Raw genomic sequence first — 15,103 nt, 5'->3', positions numbered from 1 at the left:
CATTGTGCAACGGCACCGTGGAAGACTCTCTAGGTGGTGATGGATAGTCGAGGAGCTCGAGCATCTCAGCCCTCGGCTCATCCACAGAGACCACGGGGAAGGGAATGCAAATAGACATGTCCCTGACGAAGGAGGCAAAGGAGAGGCTCTCAGGTGGTGAGAGCTTCCTCTCCGGTGAAGGAATGGGGTCGGAGGGAAGGCCCTCAGACTCCTCTGAGGAGAAATATCTGGGGTCCTCCTCCTCCCCCCACGAGGCCTCTTCCTCGGTGTTGGACATGAGCTCTTGCAGCTCTGACCTAAACCAGGCCCGTCTCGACTGCGAGGAACCACGTCCTCGATGATGGCGTCGAGCGGTGGACTCCCGCGTCGGCGGGGATGAAGCTCCCTCCATCGACGGGGATTCCACCTGCGTGGCGGTCGACACCGGTGCCACAAGCGGCATCGGAGGCCTCGGCATCGGGCTAGAACACACCGGCGCCTCCAACAACGGCGCTGGGGGCGCAAGCACCCCCGGCGCCGGCAAAGCCTGGCGTATCAGCCCTTCCATAATCCCAGGAAGGATGGCTCGGAGGCACTCGTCAAGGTCCGCTGCCGGGAAAGGCAGGGGGGCTGGTGCGGGTGTCGGTGCCGGAAGCTGCTCGGGTCCAGGAGACGGTACTGAAGCACCCATGGACTGACGTAGCGACACCTCTTCGACCGAGGGGGAACACTCCTCTCGGCACTGCCGCTTCCTCGGCATCGAATCATCTCTGTTGGTGCCGGAGCTGGTGGTCCCATGCGCCATGGGCGACCGATGACGGTGCTTTTTTGGTTTCTTATGGTGCCCGTCATCGGTGTTGGGTGGCAGAGATGAAAAGGAGGTAGAACCCCCCGGCCTCGAGGAATCAGGTGTGACAGGGTTCGGTCCCGATGGCCCTGTGTAGAGGGAGTAGCCAGGGCCGATTGCCCGCGCGGCCGCTCACCCCTGCCGTCGCCGGCAGACCAACGGTACCTGTACTCCTGGGGTCGATGCCATCGTCGGTGCCGATTTCGTCGACATTGGTACCGGTACCGAAGATCCGGCCGTCGACACCGATGCCATCGTCGAGGGGCCGGCGCAAGTTCCAAAAAGACGGTCCCATAGAACTTGCCTCACCACCTGTGTCCGCTTCCGCAAGCCGAGACACAAGGTGCACGTCTTGGTATTATGCTCCGGCGACCCTCAGGGGGAGGAATGCTGGCTTCGGCCTAACCCCTGGTAAGCCTTTCCTCAGCTGAGAGGTGCCCAGCTCTACCACCGGCTGCCTTTCAGGTGCTGTGGAGGACTTGCAGCTCATCTGCATATCCTTACAGCCTTCTCCGGGGTGACACCCAGGTCCACTCCGATCCACTCAGGGCCTCCGCTCTAGGTGCCCAGCTCTCCCACCAGGTGCTGTGGAGGACTTGCAGCCCTTCTGCATTTCCTCACAGCTGTATCCGGGGTGACTCCAGTTCCACCCCGATCTTCCCAGGGCCTTCGCTCCAAGTGCACAGAGTTTCCAGGTGCTTTTTTGCTAGGATCAGGCGACCCTCAGGGGGAGGAATGCTGGCTTCGGCCTAACCCCTGGTAAGCCTTTCCTCAGCTGAGAGGTGCCCAGCTCTACCACCGGCTGCCTTTCAGGTGCTGTGGAGGACTTGCAGCTCATCTGCATATCCTTACAAGCCTTCTCCGGGGTGACACCCAGGTCCACTCCGATCCACTCAGGGCCTCCGCTCTAGGTGCCGCGCGTCTAACGGCGCGAGGGGCATTTTTCTCGTTACATCTAATCTTGCTAAAGTACCTCAGTCATTTATGGCCCCTATTCATATTCTCTTCCTAGCCCTGTCCCTTCCTAATCTTTTCCCTCACCTCCTACCTCTCTCCGCTACAGGAACTCACTGCCCATCCATCGACTTCATCACCTCACCTTCTCTCCTACCCTCTTCCTCCCTCTTGGCTTTTAATCTCCACCTCTTTCTTCCGTCCATTTTGCCTTCCCCATTCCACCTAAATACCTCTCGCCTTCGACGCCTTCGTGGCCACACCTCTCCTACTCTCCTCCGCTCTCTTTTACTCCTTCTCTTACTCTCAGCCGGTGACATCAATCCCAATCCTGGCCCCCCTCACCAACTATTATCCCAACTCTACAGATCTCACCGCGACCTCTCTAACCTCATCTCTATTTCTCTACTCCCCTCCTCTTCTCTGCCCTTCTCTTGCGCCCTATGGAATGCCCGCTCTATCTGTAACAAACTCACCTATATCCATGACCTCTTTATCTCGCGTCACCTCCATCTGCTCGCCAGAAACCTGGCTCTGCCCTGATGACTCTGCTTCAGTCGCAGCCCTGTGCCATGGCGGTTATCTATTTTCACATACTACTCGCCCTGCTGGCCGTGGGGGCGGTGTTGGACTACTTCTCTCTCCCTCCTCCAGATTTCAACCCCTTCTTCCACCTCAATCTCACTGTTTTTCCTCCTTTGAAGTCCACTCTATCCGCCTTTTCTCTCCTCTGCCTCTTCGAATAGCAGTCATTTATCGTCCCCCTGATAAGTCCCTTTCATCCTTTCTCAGTGACTTTGATGCCTGGCTTGCCTTCTTCCATGTCTCTATCTTCATCTGAAGTCATATTCTCTCTCTCCAAACTCAATATTTGTATTTGGGAATTCACATAAATCAACTAAATCTGTGGTCTTTTTAATCCTATTCCCATCCCAATTATTAGATGTTAATTCAAGTAATTTGGAATAATTCATATCTGTTCTTTATTCAAATCCTGCTGACCTACCCACGAGTATTCTGACAGAGAGGATATGGCTAAAATTAACTTTCCTGTTTTAACAGTATCCTTTGAATGTACCTCACTCTGGATCATGCGCTCCATAGTGACTCAAGTAATTACCATGTATTAGTCAATGCCTTAATTTTGTATAAACGCTTGTTTTTACAAAGAACGTTTTCTTATACTGAGATGGTGACTTTGCTAATTTCTTCCTGTCAGATATGCATGAAATTATTTAATCTGTCTGAAGCACAGCCTAATAAAGCTATCAAGTATTGTAAATGATGGTGTATAATTCATAGTCTCAAATATATATCTTTCTTTTCAAAGTATTTCTTTGTATAATATTGCTAGATCACAGCTGTTCAAAATACTAAATCTTGAAGATCTGGAGACTGGCCAATATCTACAGCTAAAAGTCTACAGCATTAGAACATGCTAAAAAATAACTTTAAAACACCAGTTGATCTCTCTTCCTCGCTCTCTTTTTCAAAGAATGACCTCATGACAGTAAGAACTCTAAATGGATGTGTTTAAGTTGGTATATAGCCATTTGAAATGCCTGAAGTTCAAGGTACAGATCTCAGCCAACATCATGTCAACTGAGGTAAAAAAGCTATAATGGATTTTCACCTTATTAGAGATTACTTCATGACTAATGCACAGTAATGACAGTTGTAGAATGTGCCAAAGGAGACTGCCCATATAATATTAAATAAAACAACACATTTTAGCAGCAGTATTTTAGTACACACATAATTGTTTTTTCATACGGATTTTAGAGAGCTTAAATTTCTGTTGCCTTGTAAGATCTTGTATAAAGTAGGTTGAATGAAGACATCATTCCGGATAGAGAATGCTCTATAGTTAGCATCCTAAGCCAGTTGCCGCCATATTTTTTGGGGAGCTATCCTGAGCCAATTAGAGCTGCTTGAAATTATAGCCGATTTAAATAAGCATGTACGTTTAAAAGTTTGATTTCTGTATGTGGCTCTTTTCTTGGAATGGTTGTTAAGTTATAATGGAATATTACTGCTATTTTTACCTTTCATCTTCATTTTTATCTTTATTCTTAGTGCATCTTGTGGCTGGATGCTTGGGCTTTACAAACTACATGAATGGCATAAAGAACATGCTTTAAAACCCCTGGAGAAAGGAATATTTTATGCCGAAATGCCTTAATTTATGTGTTATATTCTGGAGCCACATTTTGGCAATTATTGATGTCATCGTTTGGGCGTTGGGTGACCAAGTTAGAGTGGCACAACACTATTTCAGATAAGTAATTGCCACTGTTTTCCATATGTTAAATATCTATATTGTGATTTCACATTAGAAACACATATTAAAGGTGTGCATTACACTAGAGGACATATGATTTGAACTTTGAGAAAGGATATGGATTTGTAATAGGGTTCTTACTTATGCTATGAGGTCCTCTTCATATAAATGAATTAATGTATCATTTGAAAATTTGTAATGCTAAAGTTTCACTCGTAGTGATTTCCTTGTTTGAGTTAGTGTGATATATAGTGAGAACACTGTCTGATAACCCTTTGTTTATTTTAATAGATTCTTTTCTTCTGTAGATTCAGGAGTAAGTTACAATTAATGACGTAAGAGAGTGTTTCTTATATATTCTGCATTTATTTAAATTCTTGTCAGATTCTATATCTTCTCAACATGGTAAAAAAAAAACGTCCTGTGTTATTCACAGTGCAACCCTGTCAAAAATAAAAAATACAAGTCTGTCCTTCGCAAGTAAAACGGAATATATATCTTTTTTCTTCCCATACTTTCTACTGATATCTTTTATAGTTTATTGATACATTCTTAAGCGAGTCAAAGGGAAGTATAAAGCCTAATATTCTGACAAAGTGAATGCAAAGGGCTACTACAATTTCATTTACTGCAGATATTAGTCTCTGGTGAGGCCTCATTTGGAGTACTGCGTGCAGTTCTGGAGACCGCACCTACGGAAAGATTTTAACAGGATGGAGTCGGTGCAGAGGGCGGCTACGAAATTAGTAAGAGGTCTTGAATGCAAAAATTATAGGGACAGGCTTATAAACCTCAACATGTATATGCTGGAAGAGAAGAGGAGAAGAGGAGACATGATAGAAACATTTCAATATCTCAAGGGCATTTATGTACAAGAAGAGAGCCTTTTTCAAATGAAGGAGAGCTCTGGAATGAGGGGGCATACGACAAAGTTGAGAGGGAATAGGCTTAGAAGCAACCTGAGGAAGTATTATTTCACAGAAAGGGTGGTGGAGGCGTGGAATGGCCTCCCAGTGGAGGTGGTGGAGTCGAGGACTGTGTCAGAATTTAAAAAGCCATGGGATAAGCATGTGGGATCGCTTAGGAACAGGAAGAAATAGGGGTTACAGAGGATGGCCAGACTGGATGGGTCATATGGCCTTTATCTGCCGTCATGTTTCTATGTTTCTATATATTTCTTTCAAATATACTTCTAGCTCCTGAAAAAACAGAACTACTTACCATCTAACGAGAAGACCATGTTCCATAAAGTTTTTCAGGTTGGGAAGAGTCTGACGTAGATCAGGAGTACCCAATCCATGTTGGTACCTAAGCTAAAAAGACAAAGTATAGTAAAAACATCTGTTATGTATTTCATTTGTTACATAGCTCCAGAAAAGCTGCGTTTTTTTTTTTGTGTGTCGTCACTGCTATGACTACCTGTTTAGCTCAGGACTGCCAGACCTAAACTAGACAGACAGTAGCTCTGCCTTCTCTCCATTCTTCACTATACAAAATCCAGCAGGTTTGAGGAATTTTTGGTCTGACACTATCCACACAAAATATGAAAATCCAAATACAGTGGACTTACATGTCACCAGCCACTGGTGAATATGTATGCCCGAGTTCAAATGTCTTTATTGAATTTAAATATATGGCTCACAACAATTTTGTGGAAGGTTAACTCAATGTTAGAGTCTGAAGATAACAGAAACTTTTCATACAAAGCAGGACCTCCGGCAAGTCATATGAACATATAAGCATTGTCATAAGGGGACAGATCGAAGGGCCATCAAGCCCAGTATCCTGTTTCCAACAGTGCCCAATCCAGGTTACAAGTACCTGGCAAGATCTCAAAAAAGTACATTTTATGCTGCTTATCCTAGAAAATGTTCTCAAGGCCATTTTAAATAATGGTTTATGAACTTTTACAGAAGTTATCCAAACTTTTTTAAAACCCTGCTTAGCTAACTGCTTTTACCACATTCTCTGGCAATGAATTCCAGAGTTTAATTACATGTTGAGTGAAGAAAGATTTTATTCAATTTGTTTTAAATTTACTACTTTGTAGCTTGTGTGCCCCATAGTCCCAGTAGTTTTGGAAGGAATAAAAAAGTGATTCACATCTACCCATTCCACTCTACTCATTATTTTATACATCTCTATCATATCTCCTCTCAGCCGTCTTTTCTCCAAGCTGAAGGGACCTAGCCACTTTAGTCTTTCCTCCATAGGGAAGTCGTCCCACCTACTTTACAATTTTTGTTGCCCTTCTCTGCACCTTTCCTAATTCCACTATATCTTTTTTGAGATGCGGTGACCAGAATTGCACACAGTGTTCAAGGTGCAGTTGAACCATGGAGCGATACAAAGGCATTATAACGTTCTCATTTTTGTTTTCTATTTCTTTCCTAATAATAACTAACATTTGCTTTCTTAGCCACCACTGCACAAGGCGCAGAAGGTTTCAACGTATCAACGATGACACCTAGATCTTTTTCCTGGTTGAAGACTCCTAACGTGGAACCTTGCTCAAATTAAATGTCATATGTCATTTGGATTCCCAGTCTGGTAAGGTCCTCTTGTAATTTTTCACAGTCCTCTTGTGATTTAAAAAAACTGAAAAACCAAGAACCAGGCAAGTCAAATCCTCTCTGCAAAACTGGAAATGGCTTAATCCTTTGTGAATTCAATAAGATATTATAACTTTGTCATATTCTCCAACTGATAGTTTAAGGTTTATTAGAAGTTTGGGGCTACGCCAAACTGACATATTAATGGAACCATACTCTTCTGGTTCAAGCAGTAGGTAGAAGGATAAGAATTTATTAGTAATTCAATTAAAAGTACGCCTGAAATGGCTGTGTTCCGCCATGCGTAGGCTGCATCGGTGCAAAACCTAATTTATATGCATAAAAGAGTGTTTTCTCTCCCTACAAATGGCTTCTTTTAAATCGGCCCAAATGTATGTGGCTAAAACTATGTGTATAAAAGCCATTTCATGCATAATTTTACCTATGACAAGCAGAGATATTGTTCAGAATGGAGTTGGGTAAGAGTTTGGATTTATGTGCATAGTTTTGGATTGTCCAACATATGCACGTGATTTGTTTTGAAAATGTTGTGTGCATGTGGGGTTGGGGGGTAATTTTAAAAGAAAGTATGCAGATACTTTCTCTTTGAAAACTGCAAGTAGCATTACTGTATTTGTTAGCTCTATTTCCTACATGCAATTTGTATGTTTAAAACTATCCTACACTATTTCTGGCATTGTATCTTTTTGATGGAAGAAGGGGTACCCACTTCTCACCTCTTCTTAAAGTAATATAAAGCTGAGCTGTCCGGTACTTCCATCTTCCTGCTGCAGCTCTCTCTGTTCTTGACAGCCTTCAAATGATCCCAGTTTATTATAAAGATAATAAAGTAACACTGGTCTCAATGTGCTGATGTTACTTCCTGCTACACTCAATCTGAATTAAGTAGCATCAGCACCTGGTGTGTGCATTTGTTATCTGGCAATTAAGAGGCAGATGCAGCAACCAAACGTAAAAAATCAAAATTGTTAAAGTCCCTAACGATTTTTAAAAAACGAAGAATGCACCAAAAAAAAAAGTCACACATGCTCAGATCGGTATTCAAACGTACAATGTATCAAAGAATCACAATACACATCGGTAATCGGCCCCTAAATCATGCGCAGAGCAGCCAAGCGTTTTGCTGGCTGCTCTGCGCATGCTGCAAACGTAAAAACAAACAAACAAAAAAGCCACAACACATACACGTGGCTACCCGGTCAGCAAAATCCAAAAACAAAGGATCGGGAGGGGGCAAGGGCGCTCATCAGGAGCGTCCTGTATGGACGGCCTTGCCCCCCCCCCCCCCGCTGCTCCCCACTTTCCGCCGCTCCCCCCCCCCCCCCCCCGAAAAAGCAAAATGCTAGCTGGCTGCCCCGGTCCCCCTCCCTTCCTGTTCCTGTGTTCTGCAGAGCTAACTCCGCCTCCCGTCATTCTTTCGCACCGTGCCCCGCCCCCGCTGCCCCCCCTGAGATCGACTACGCCGCTCCCCCCCTCCACCGAGACCCCCCTCCCTATTAACGACCCGAGCAGCGCCTCTCACCTCTTTCAGAAGCGCTGCACGGGCAGGAAGATCTATTGTGTTGGTTGTAGAGTCTCCATGACGTCTCTTCTTCCCTGGCCCAGGCCCCGCCTCCTTCTGACGTAGGTTACTTACGTCAGAAGGAGGCGGGGCCTGGGCCAGGGAAGAAGAGACGTCATGGAGACTCTACAACCAACACAATAGATCTTCCTGCCCGTGCAGCGCTTCTGAAAGAGGTGAGAGGCGCTGCTCGGGTCGTTAATAGGGAGGGGGGTCTCGGTGGAGGGGGGGAGCGGCGTAGTCGACCTCAGGGGGGGCAGTGGGGGCGGGGCACGGGGCGAAAGAATGACGGGAGGCGGAGTTAGCTCTGCAGAACACAGGAACAGGAAGGGAGGGGGACCGGGGCAGCTAGCATTTTGCTTTTTCGGGGGGGGGGGGGGAGTGGCGGAAAGTGGGGAGCAGCGGGGGGGGGGGCAAGGCCGTCCATACAGGACGCTCCTGATGAGCGCCCTTGCCCCCTCCCGATCCTTTTTTAATTTTTTTTATTTGATGTGTTTTCTGACGTCCTTTGGACCAATCACAGCACTTTTAGCTCTGCTAATGCGCTGGGATTGGCTCAAAGTTTGTTTATTTTTTCACTTAATGATTTTTCCTGGCACAGAGCTGTCCTAACGAGAGGTCCAGACCTCTCGTTAGATTTCCTGCCTTTTTCCTGCGTAAAGGCAATCGGAAAAGGTTAGTGCATGTCGTTTCAATGGGGTTTTCACACTAATTGCTCATCTCCATTCCGTTTTCGTTAGCTGCTGGCTTCCTCGGTAAAAGCCCTTTGATGCATGCAACGGATCAAATTTTCCTCGTTGGAGGGTCATTAAAGGCTCATTTAGCTTTAGTGCATCTGCCCCTAAATACTACTGAGAATCATGCCTAATCACACTGAAATGTAAATATAATATTGGATAAGAAATAGAATTCTGATAATATACAAGGCATATTGGAAGATAAGAATCCATGATGGTCTGATAAACTTAGAAGAAATAATCTACCTGACCCCTTAAAGAAAGACAGGATACACTTCATGGACAGATTATGGCTACTGAGATAGACAGTAGTCAAAAGGAAGACTGCAGCTTTAGTGAAGCAAGCACTCAGGCCCTTTCATGAGGGCTCTGATGAGAATGTTGATTCCGTGGAAGTTGTTTTTTGATATTCCTAAATTCCACTAATAGAAGCTCTGCAGTACTGATTAAAAGGACGTCTACTACACAAACCAGAAGAAGAGGGTGGAGCAAATTTAGAGAGGAAGGGGGGGGGGGGGGGGTTAACACTGGAAAGCATCATACAGACCAAGTAAATTTAAAACGAATCAGAGAAAGGTTTTCTTCACTCAACATGTAATTAAACTCTGGAATTTGTTGCCAGAGAATGTGGTAAAGGCAGTTAGCTTAGTGGGGTTTAAAAAAAGTTCTGGATGGCTTCCTAAAGGAAAAGTCCATAGACCATTATTAAATTGACTTGGGGAAAATCCACTGCTTATTTCTGGGATAAGCAGCCTAAAACGTATTGAACTTTTTGGGAATCTTGGTAGGTATTTGCGACCTGGATTAGCCACTGTTGGAAACGGGATACTTGGCTTGATGGACCTTTGGTCTGTCCCAGTGTGGCAATACTTATGTACTTATGCACTGTCCAAGGTTTCATGTGAAACAACCAGAACTTTACTGAAACATTCTGCAACAGGCAGTTCAAATCCTTTTAGAGACAGTCAATTTATAATCCAATTTGATATTCAATAATTATAAAGCCAGAAGCGAACTCAGGGATATGGTGTATCTTCTCGGGTTCAATTTTATTATCCTACAGTATGTACATATTTACAGCTCCTCTTGTCCATACCCATCCTTTCTAGGTGAAACAACCTAAGGCTGTGCCTGCAGCACTTGTGCATCAAGCAGATCTTCCTTTGGACCAGACCTCCAAAGGTCCACACTCTCCTCAAAAGGAGTACCTCTCTGGACTACTACCTGTTGCTCTGAACAGGCTCTTTCTGTCCCTGCTCCCAGGCTGGTATCCCCTACTTTCCACCTGGAGCACTCCTCCACTTCATGGTTAATGCTTTACTAGCAGAAACCTTCCTCTTTGGTCAGCCTTAGTTTCTAGAACCCATCCAGGACTCCCCCCCCCTCTTTACAAGGGTCCCCCAGTGGGGGTAGAGGCAACTACAGACCTAATGCAAACCCCAATACTATTTATCAACTCTAAACTCCTCCCCTACTGTCATTCAACAACCAAGAACATTTCCCTCTGCAATTTACCCAGGAAGCCACCCTTTTGGGCTGGATCCCTCACAACCCATAACCTTAGAATTGTCCCCTCAGTAACTCTGGAGAGTTCTCTTATACTCTTTACTAATCCCCATTATAATGGGGGATTACACACATGCATGTTATAAAATACACACATAACCGTGCTATGTCAGGTGGAAAAGTTACATCTGTCTCTATGCAAGTGCAACTGTGGAAGCTTTCAGGAAAGCTATTTTACAAAAGATATACAGGTGCATGTGTTGCTTTACATAGCAGGTGTAACAATTTTATACCCGTGTGCCTTTATAAAATAGCCTAGGCACACGGGTATAAAATTGTTCTTCATGTGTTCATGGGTTATAAAGTTTCAATATAAAGCATGTGACAATAGAAGCATTTAACTGGTTCCAGCAAAGAATTACCTGCACACAGTTCTATCTTTTTATTTTTGTTCATAAATAAATTTTTCTTTAAAAGACAGAATTATATGTAGTTTTCACAGTGAAATCATAATGTGCTGTAAAGAAGGATATGATCTAAACATTCTATTATGATAAAAAGTGGATAAAAACACAGTACAATTGAAATTACATTAGATATGCTCAACAGAACTGATCTGGGCAACTGGATATGAAAAATTAAAAAAAAATGTAAGACACTGGATAGTCTTATAAGAAAAGTCATTTGTTTTAATTGAAAATGCCAGTTTTTCTTCATACTAACATTTTGAAACAATTATGAAAAAATGTATTAATTTAAGACACATTTCACAAGAACAACAGTACACCATTCCAAACACGTACAAAAGGCTCTTTCAAAACTATATACAGAAAGCCACAACTTTAAATGAGTCATAACTTAATGCTTCTAAAGAATGAATTTTTCTTCAAAGAAATACCACCAGACAACAGACATCTTATTGTAAGATGGAACACAAGATGTCATCCTTGTTGCACCAACATGCCACCTCTGTAAAGCACCCAGACTCAGTGGATAAGAGATCTGAAGTTGGTTCCTATAGGCTGCAGGACTATGCCTAAGACATTGGACCAGACCATAGAAATGTTATATTTACATGGAACCCAATATTCAAAAAGAGCTGTGTGTAACCTATTTTCAGCCAAACTTATGAGCATATATTTTCAGCTATAACTTTGTCTTAATTTTGGAGTTTTAAAGCTTTGCTTATAAATGTAGGCCTACTACCAAACACAATCAGAGAATACAGTACAATACAAAAGAAGCAGAAGCAAGAAAAAAATGGAGAAAAGACCTCAGAGAACCCCTATACTGCAGCTTCACTGCAAAACTGCTGTACAGTCAAGGGAAAAACACCACTCCACTGGTCAAGAAAACTCCATTCATCCACCCTGTGCAGACAGAGAATACACAGCTAAATATATTTCAATGCTTACATTTTTCAAATCTTCAAAACATCAAAAACAAAAACCAGAAGGCACTTAGCTTAGCACATAGGTGTCCCAATAATTCAGAATTCTCACTGCTTCTAATACTTGTTGAACAGTAGAATGCTGGCAAGAAAAGTACTAAAGAACACTCCACACATGAGCAGTCGAGATTCTGGAAGACATTTCTGTTGTGATCGGCAAGCGTTTTTTCTCAAATATATTTTGGAGAACTTGTAGGAGGAGGTTTGATTTTTTTGGGTAGGTTTTGGACCTACAAGGCTGTCAAGGTGTTTTTCAGTTTGCTATGATATGTATGCAGACTCCTGAAGCAGGCCTTACAAGTTGAATCACAGCCAGTGTCGAATCATTTTAGAAAACATCTAATAAATACACCTTTACACCATTGTTTGCTTCTGGTCATCTCTACTGTTTTGTTCTGCGCTTTTGATGTGTGGAGATTGGTTCTTCTTTTTCCAGTGAAGGTAGTGTGTGACTTGTCACATACGACCTTGAAGGAACCCCTCAAGCTGGAAGTTCAAAATAGAGGTGTGTGGGGATTGGGACAAAAAGCCATTACTACCATGGGGAAAGATAAAAAATGAATGGGGACCCGATTATGTTCCTGTGTACACCTTGACTTGGAAACCTGACACCAATACCTCAGCTTAAAAAACAAAACAAAAGAGGAGCTCACCTTGATTAAAACTGGTGCATGTGTTCAGCAATTTTGGCAATGAGGGAGACCACCGAAACTGGTGAGAACATCTGTCAATTCGTCTCAAGCATTTTGGCAGTGTATAATCTCCACCATTCTAGTCTCTCTGTCTGACCGATAATGCAGCTAATATGAAAGCAGCATTTCGAGATGGGGTCTGGATAGAATTGTACAGGTCATAATATCAATCTTGTACTCTCTCACGGACTCCAGCAATCAAAAACTGAAGTTGATCCAAATGACCTTCTCAGCAAGGTAAGCAAGCTTGTATCACTGTACAAGGAGGTGGTTACACTCACTAAGCGAACAAAAGTCAATTGTTCATCGACGAGAATGCTCAAGTTGTGTACGTCAACCTGATGGAACAGAATTCTACCGACACTGAAATCTGTGGCAGAGAACATGGAGGAGCTGCATGCAACTGCCACTGAACCAGGTGCAATCAAGCAGATCATGACCAAACTCTATGCAATTGATGACTGCCTGCTGGCAGAAGTTGTTATGGTGTTGGAACCATTTGACAGGGCTACAAAAGAGTGCCCCGAATACTTTATTTGTTTTTGGCCAAATTGTGATTTAAATTTGAATACAAGTAATCCGGGGCTCTACTGTGCCAAATCCTGAAATAAACACTTGATCTCTGATTTCACGTTGCTTCTTTTATTGTTTGTTATATTAAAGCTCAATGCCCACTAATCACAATCGGTATTCGTATTCAGCTGAATAATAATATTTTTCATTAGTTGTATTCAGCCAAATAGTAAAATATGCTATTTGGTACAGTTCTATTTGAAACAAGCAATAAAAAAGCCTGTTTCGCTAAAAAATGAAATGGGTGCTAGTAAGGCTATCATGTAATAGTGATTATGTGTTTAAATGAACCGCGATTCTCCCCTCGCCTCCCCTCCCATCCACACAAGAAAACTACACAAGAAAACTAAAGCATGTAATGAACATAACACAACTCTTCCGCTCTATGATTCCTAATGTGGCTCTGCCATATGAACTTTATCTTACCACAGTATCACATTGTATTTGTTCACACCGGAATCCGCAAACGCCTTCTGGTACTATGTAAGCCATATTGCGCCTACAAATAGGTGGGAAAATGTGGGATACAAATGTAACAAATAATAATGTTGACAGATACTAAAGCCCTCACTACATCTGGTGATCCCAACAAAATATCGGTTGAAATGGCATCTGATAACTGCAAGCTCAGACAGCCACATGATAGCATCCTTAAAGAATCATCTGGATCACTATTTTACAGTTACAAAGACATACGCAGCAGCAATGCTGCTAGATCCAAGACTGAAGGGTTGTTTAGATCTGATGACAGTCAAAGGGCAGAACAGTGCCATAAACAAACTGCAAACACTGACAGCACATCAAGCTGTAGTCGAGGTGCATCAATTGCCGAACCACCAACAAACATCTAAAATGAGAAGAATCAGAGGCAGATTTTTTGGAGACTTATTCAAGAGCCAGGAAACAGCTTTAGTGATCAATGAAGTGGATACATACATATCAAGCTCGGACACGGAATTCTGCTCATCTCTTATTACCTACCTACCGGCAACAGAGGTCCTATATGTGGCCGAAACAGACATGGGTTGCTCGTTCCCTGCTCGGAGCTCCTGCCACCAGCATATCATCAGAATGTTTTCTCTCAGTTGCAGGATTAACAGTTGAGCAACGCAGAATGGAACCTAGCTCTGACTCTGTAGATGGTTTATTATTTTCACATAGTTTGAAATTAATGTTTTCTCGCAGTCCATGTTAATATATATGTTTTTGTGACATATTTAACAAAGTTACACAAGACATATTTTATGTTTTGTTTGAATTTACAAGATCTTTTAAATGTGGGTTGGGGATTGGGATGGTAAAAAAAATTGAGGGGATGTGAAGGGACGGAAAAGAACTGAGCAGGGATGGCGAGATGATAGTACTAATACGATGAAGCTGGAGTAAGGACATAATAGAACTGACTGGGGATGGGGACCAGATTATGTGGCCATGCACACCTCTAGTTCAAAAGCTTTGAATGATGTTGCCTAGCAATCATTAACTACCAGCAGTTAGAACATAAGAACATAAATATTGCCATACTGGGAAAGACCAAAGGTCCATCAAGCCCAGCATCCTGTTTACAACAGTGGCCAATCCAGGTCACAAATACCTGGCAAGATCCCAAAAATGTTCAATATATTTTATGCTGCTTATCCGAGAAATAAGCAGTGGATTTTCCCCAAGTCCATTTTAATAACGGTCTATGGACTTTTCCTTTAGGAAGCCATCCAGACCTTTTTTAAAATCCCGCTAAGCTAACCGCCTTTACCATATTCTCTGGCAATGAATTCCAGCGTTTAATTACATGTTGAGTGAAGAAAACTTTACTCCGATTCATATTAAAGTTACTACTTTGTAGCTTCATCGCATGCCCCCTAGTCCTAGTATTTTTTGAAAGATTCACATCTACTCGTTCCACTCCACTCATTATTTTATAGAACTCTATCATATCTCCTCTCAGCCGTC

General features: G+C 43.1%; 1 protein-coding gene across 1 annotated transcript in view; it reads right to left on the bottom strand.

Annotated features, from left to right (window-relative positions):
* The window catches only part of UVRAG (UV radiation resistance associated), a 205,852-nt gene that overhangs the window by 29,583 nt on the left and 161,166 nt on the right, over window positions 1–15,103 (bottom strand). The window contains exon 14 of the mRNA XM_030200046.1: window positions 5,283–5,374. Within this exon, the coding sequence (XP_030055906.1) occupies window positions 5,283–5,374 (92 nt within the window). The remainder of the gene's footprint in view (window positions 1–5,282; window positions 5,375–15,103) is intronic.

Source organism: Microcaecilia unicolor, chromosome 4, assembly GCF_901765095.1.
Source record: "Microcaecilia unicolor chromosome 4, aMicUni1.1, whole genome shotgun sequence".
NCBI classification, from domain to species: Eukaryota; Metazoa; Chordata; class Amphibia; order Gymnophiona; family Siphonopidae; genus Microcaecilia; species Microcaecilia unicolor.
This window is presented reverse-complemented; position numbering and strand designations above follow the sequence as displayed.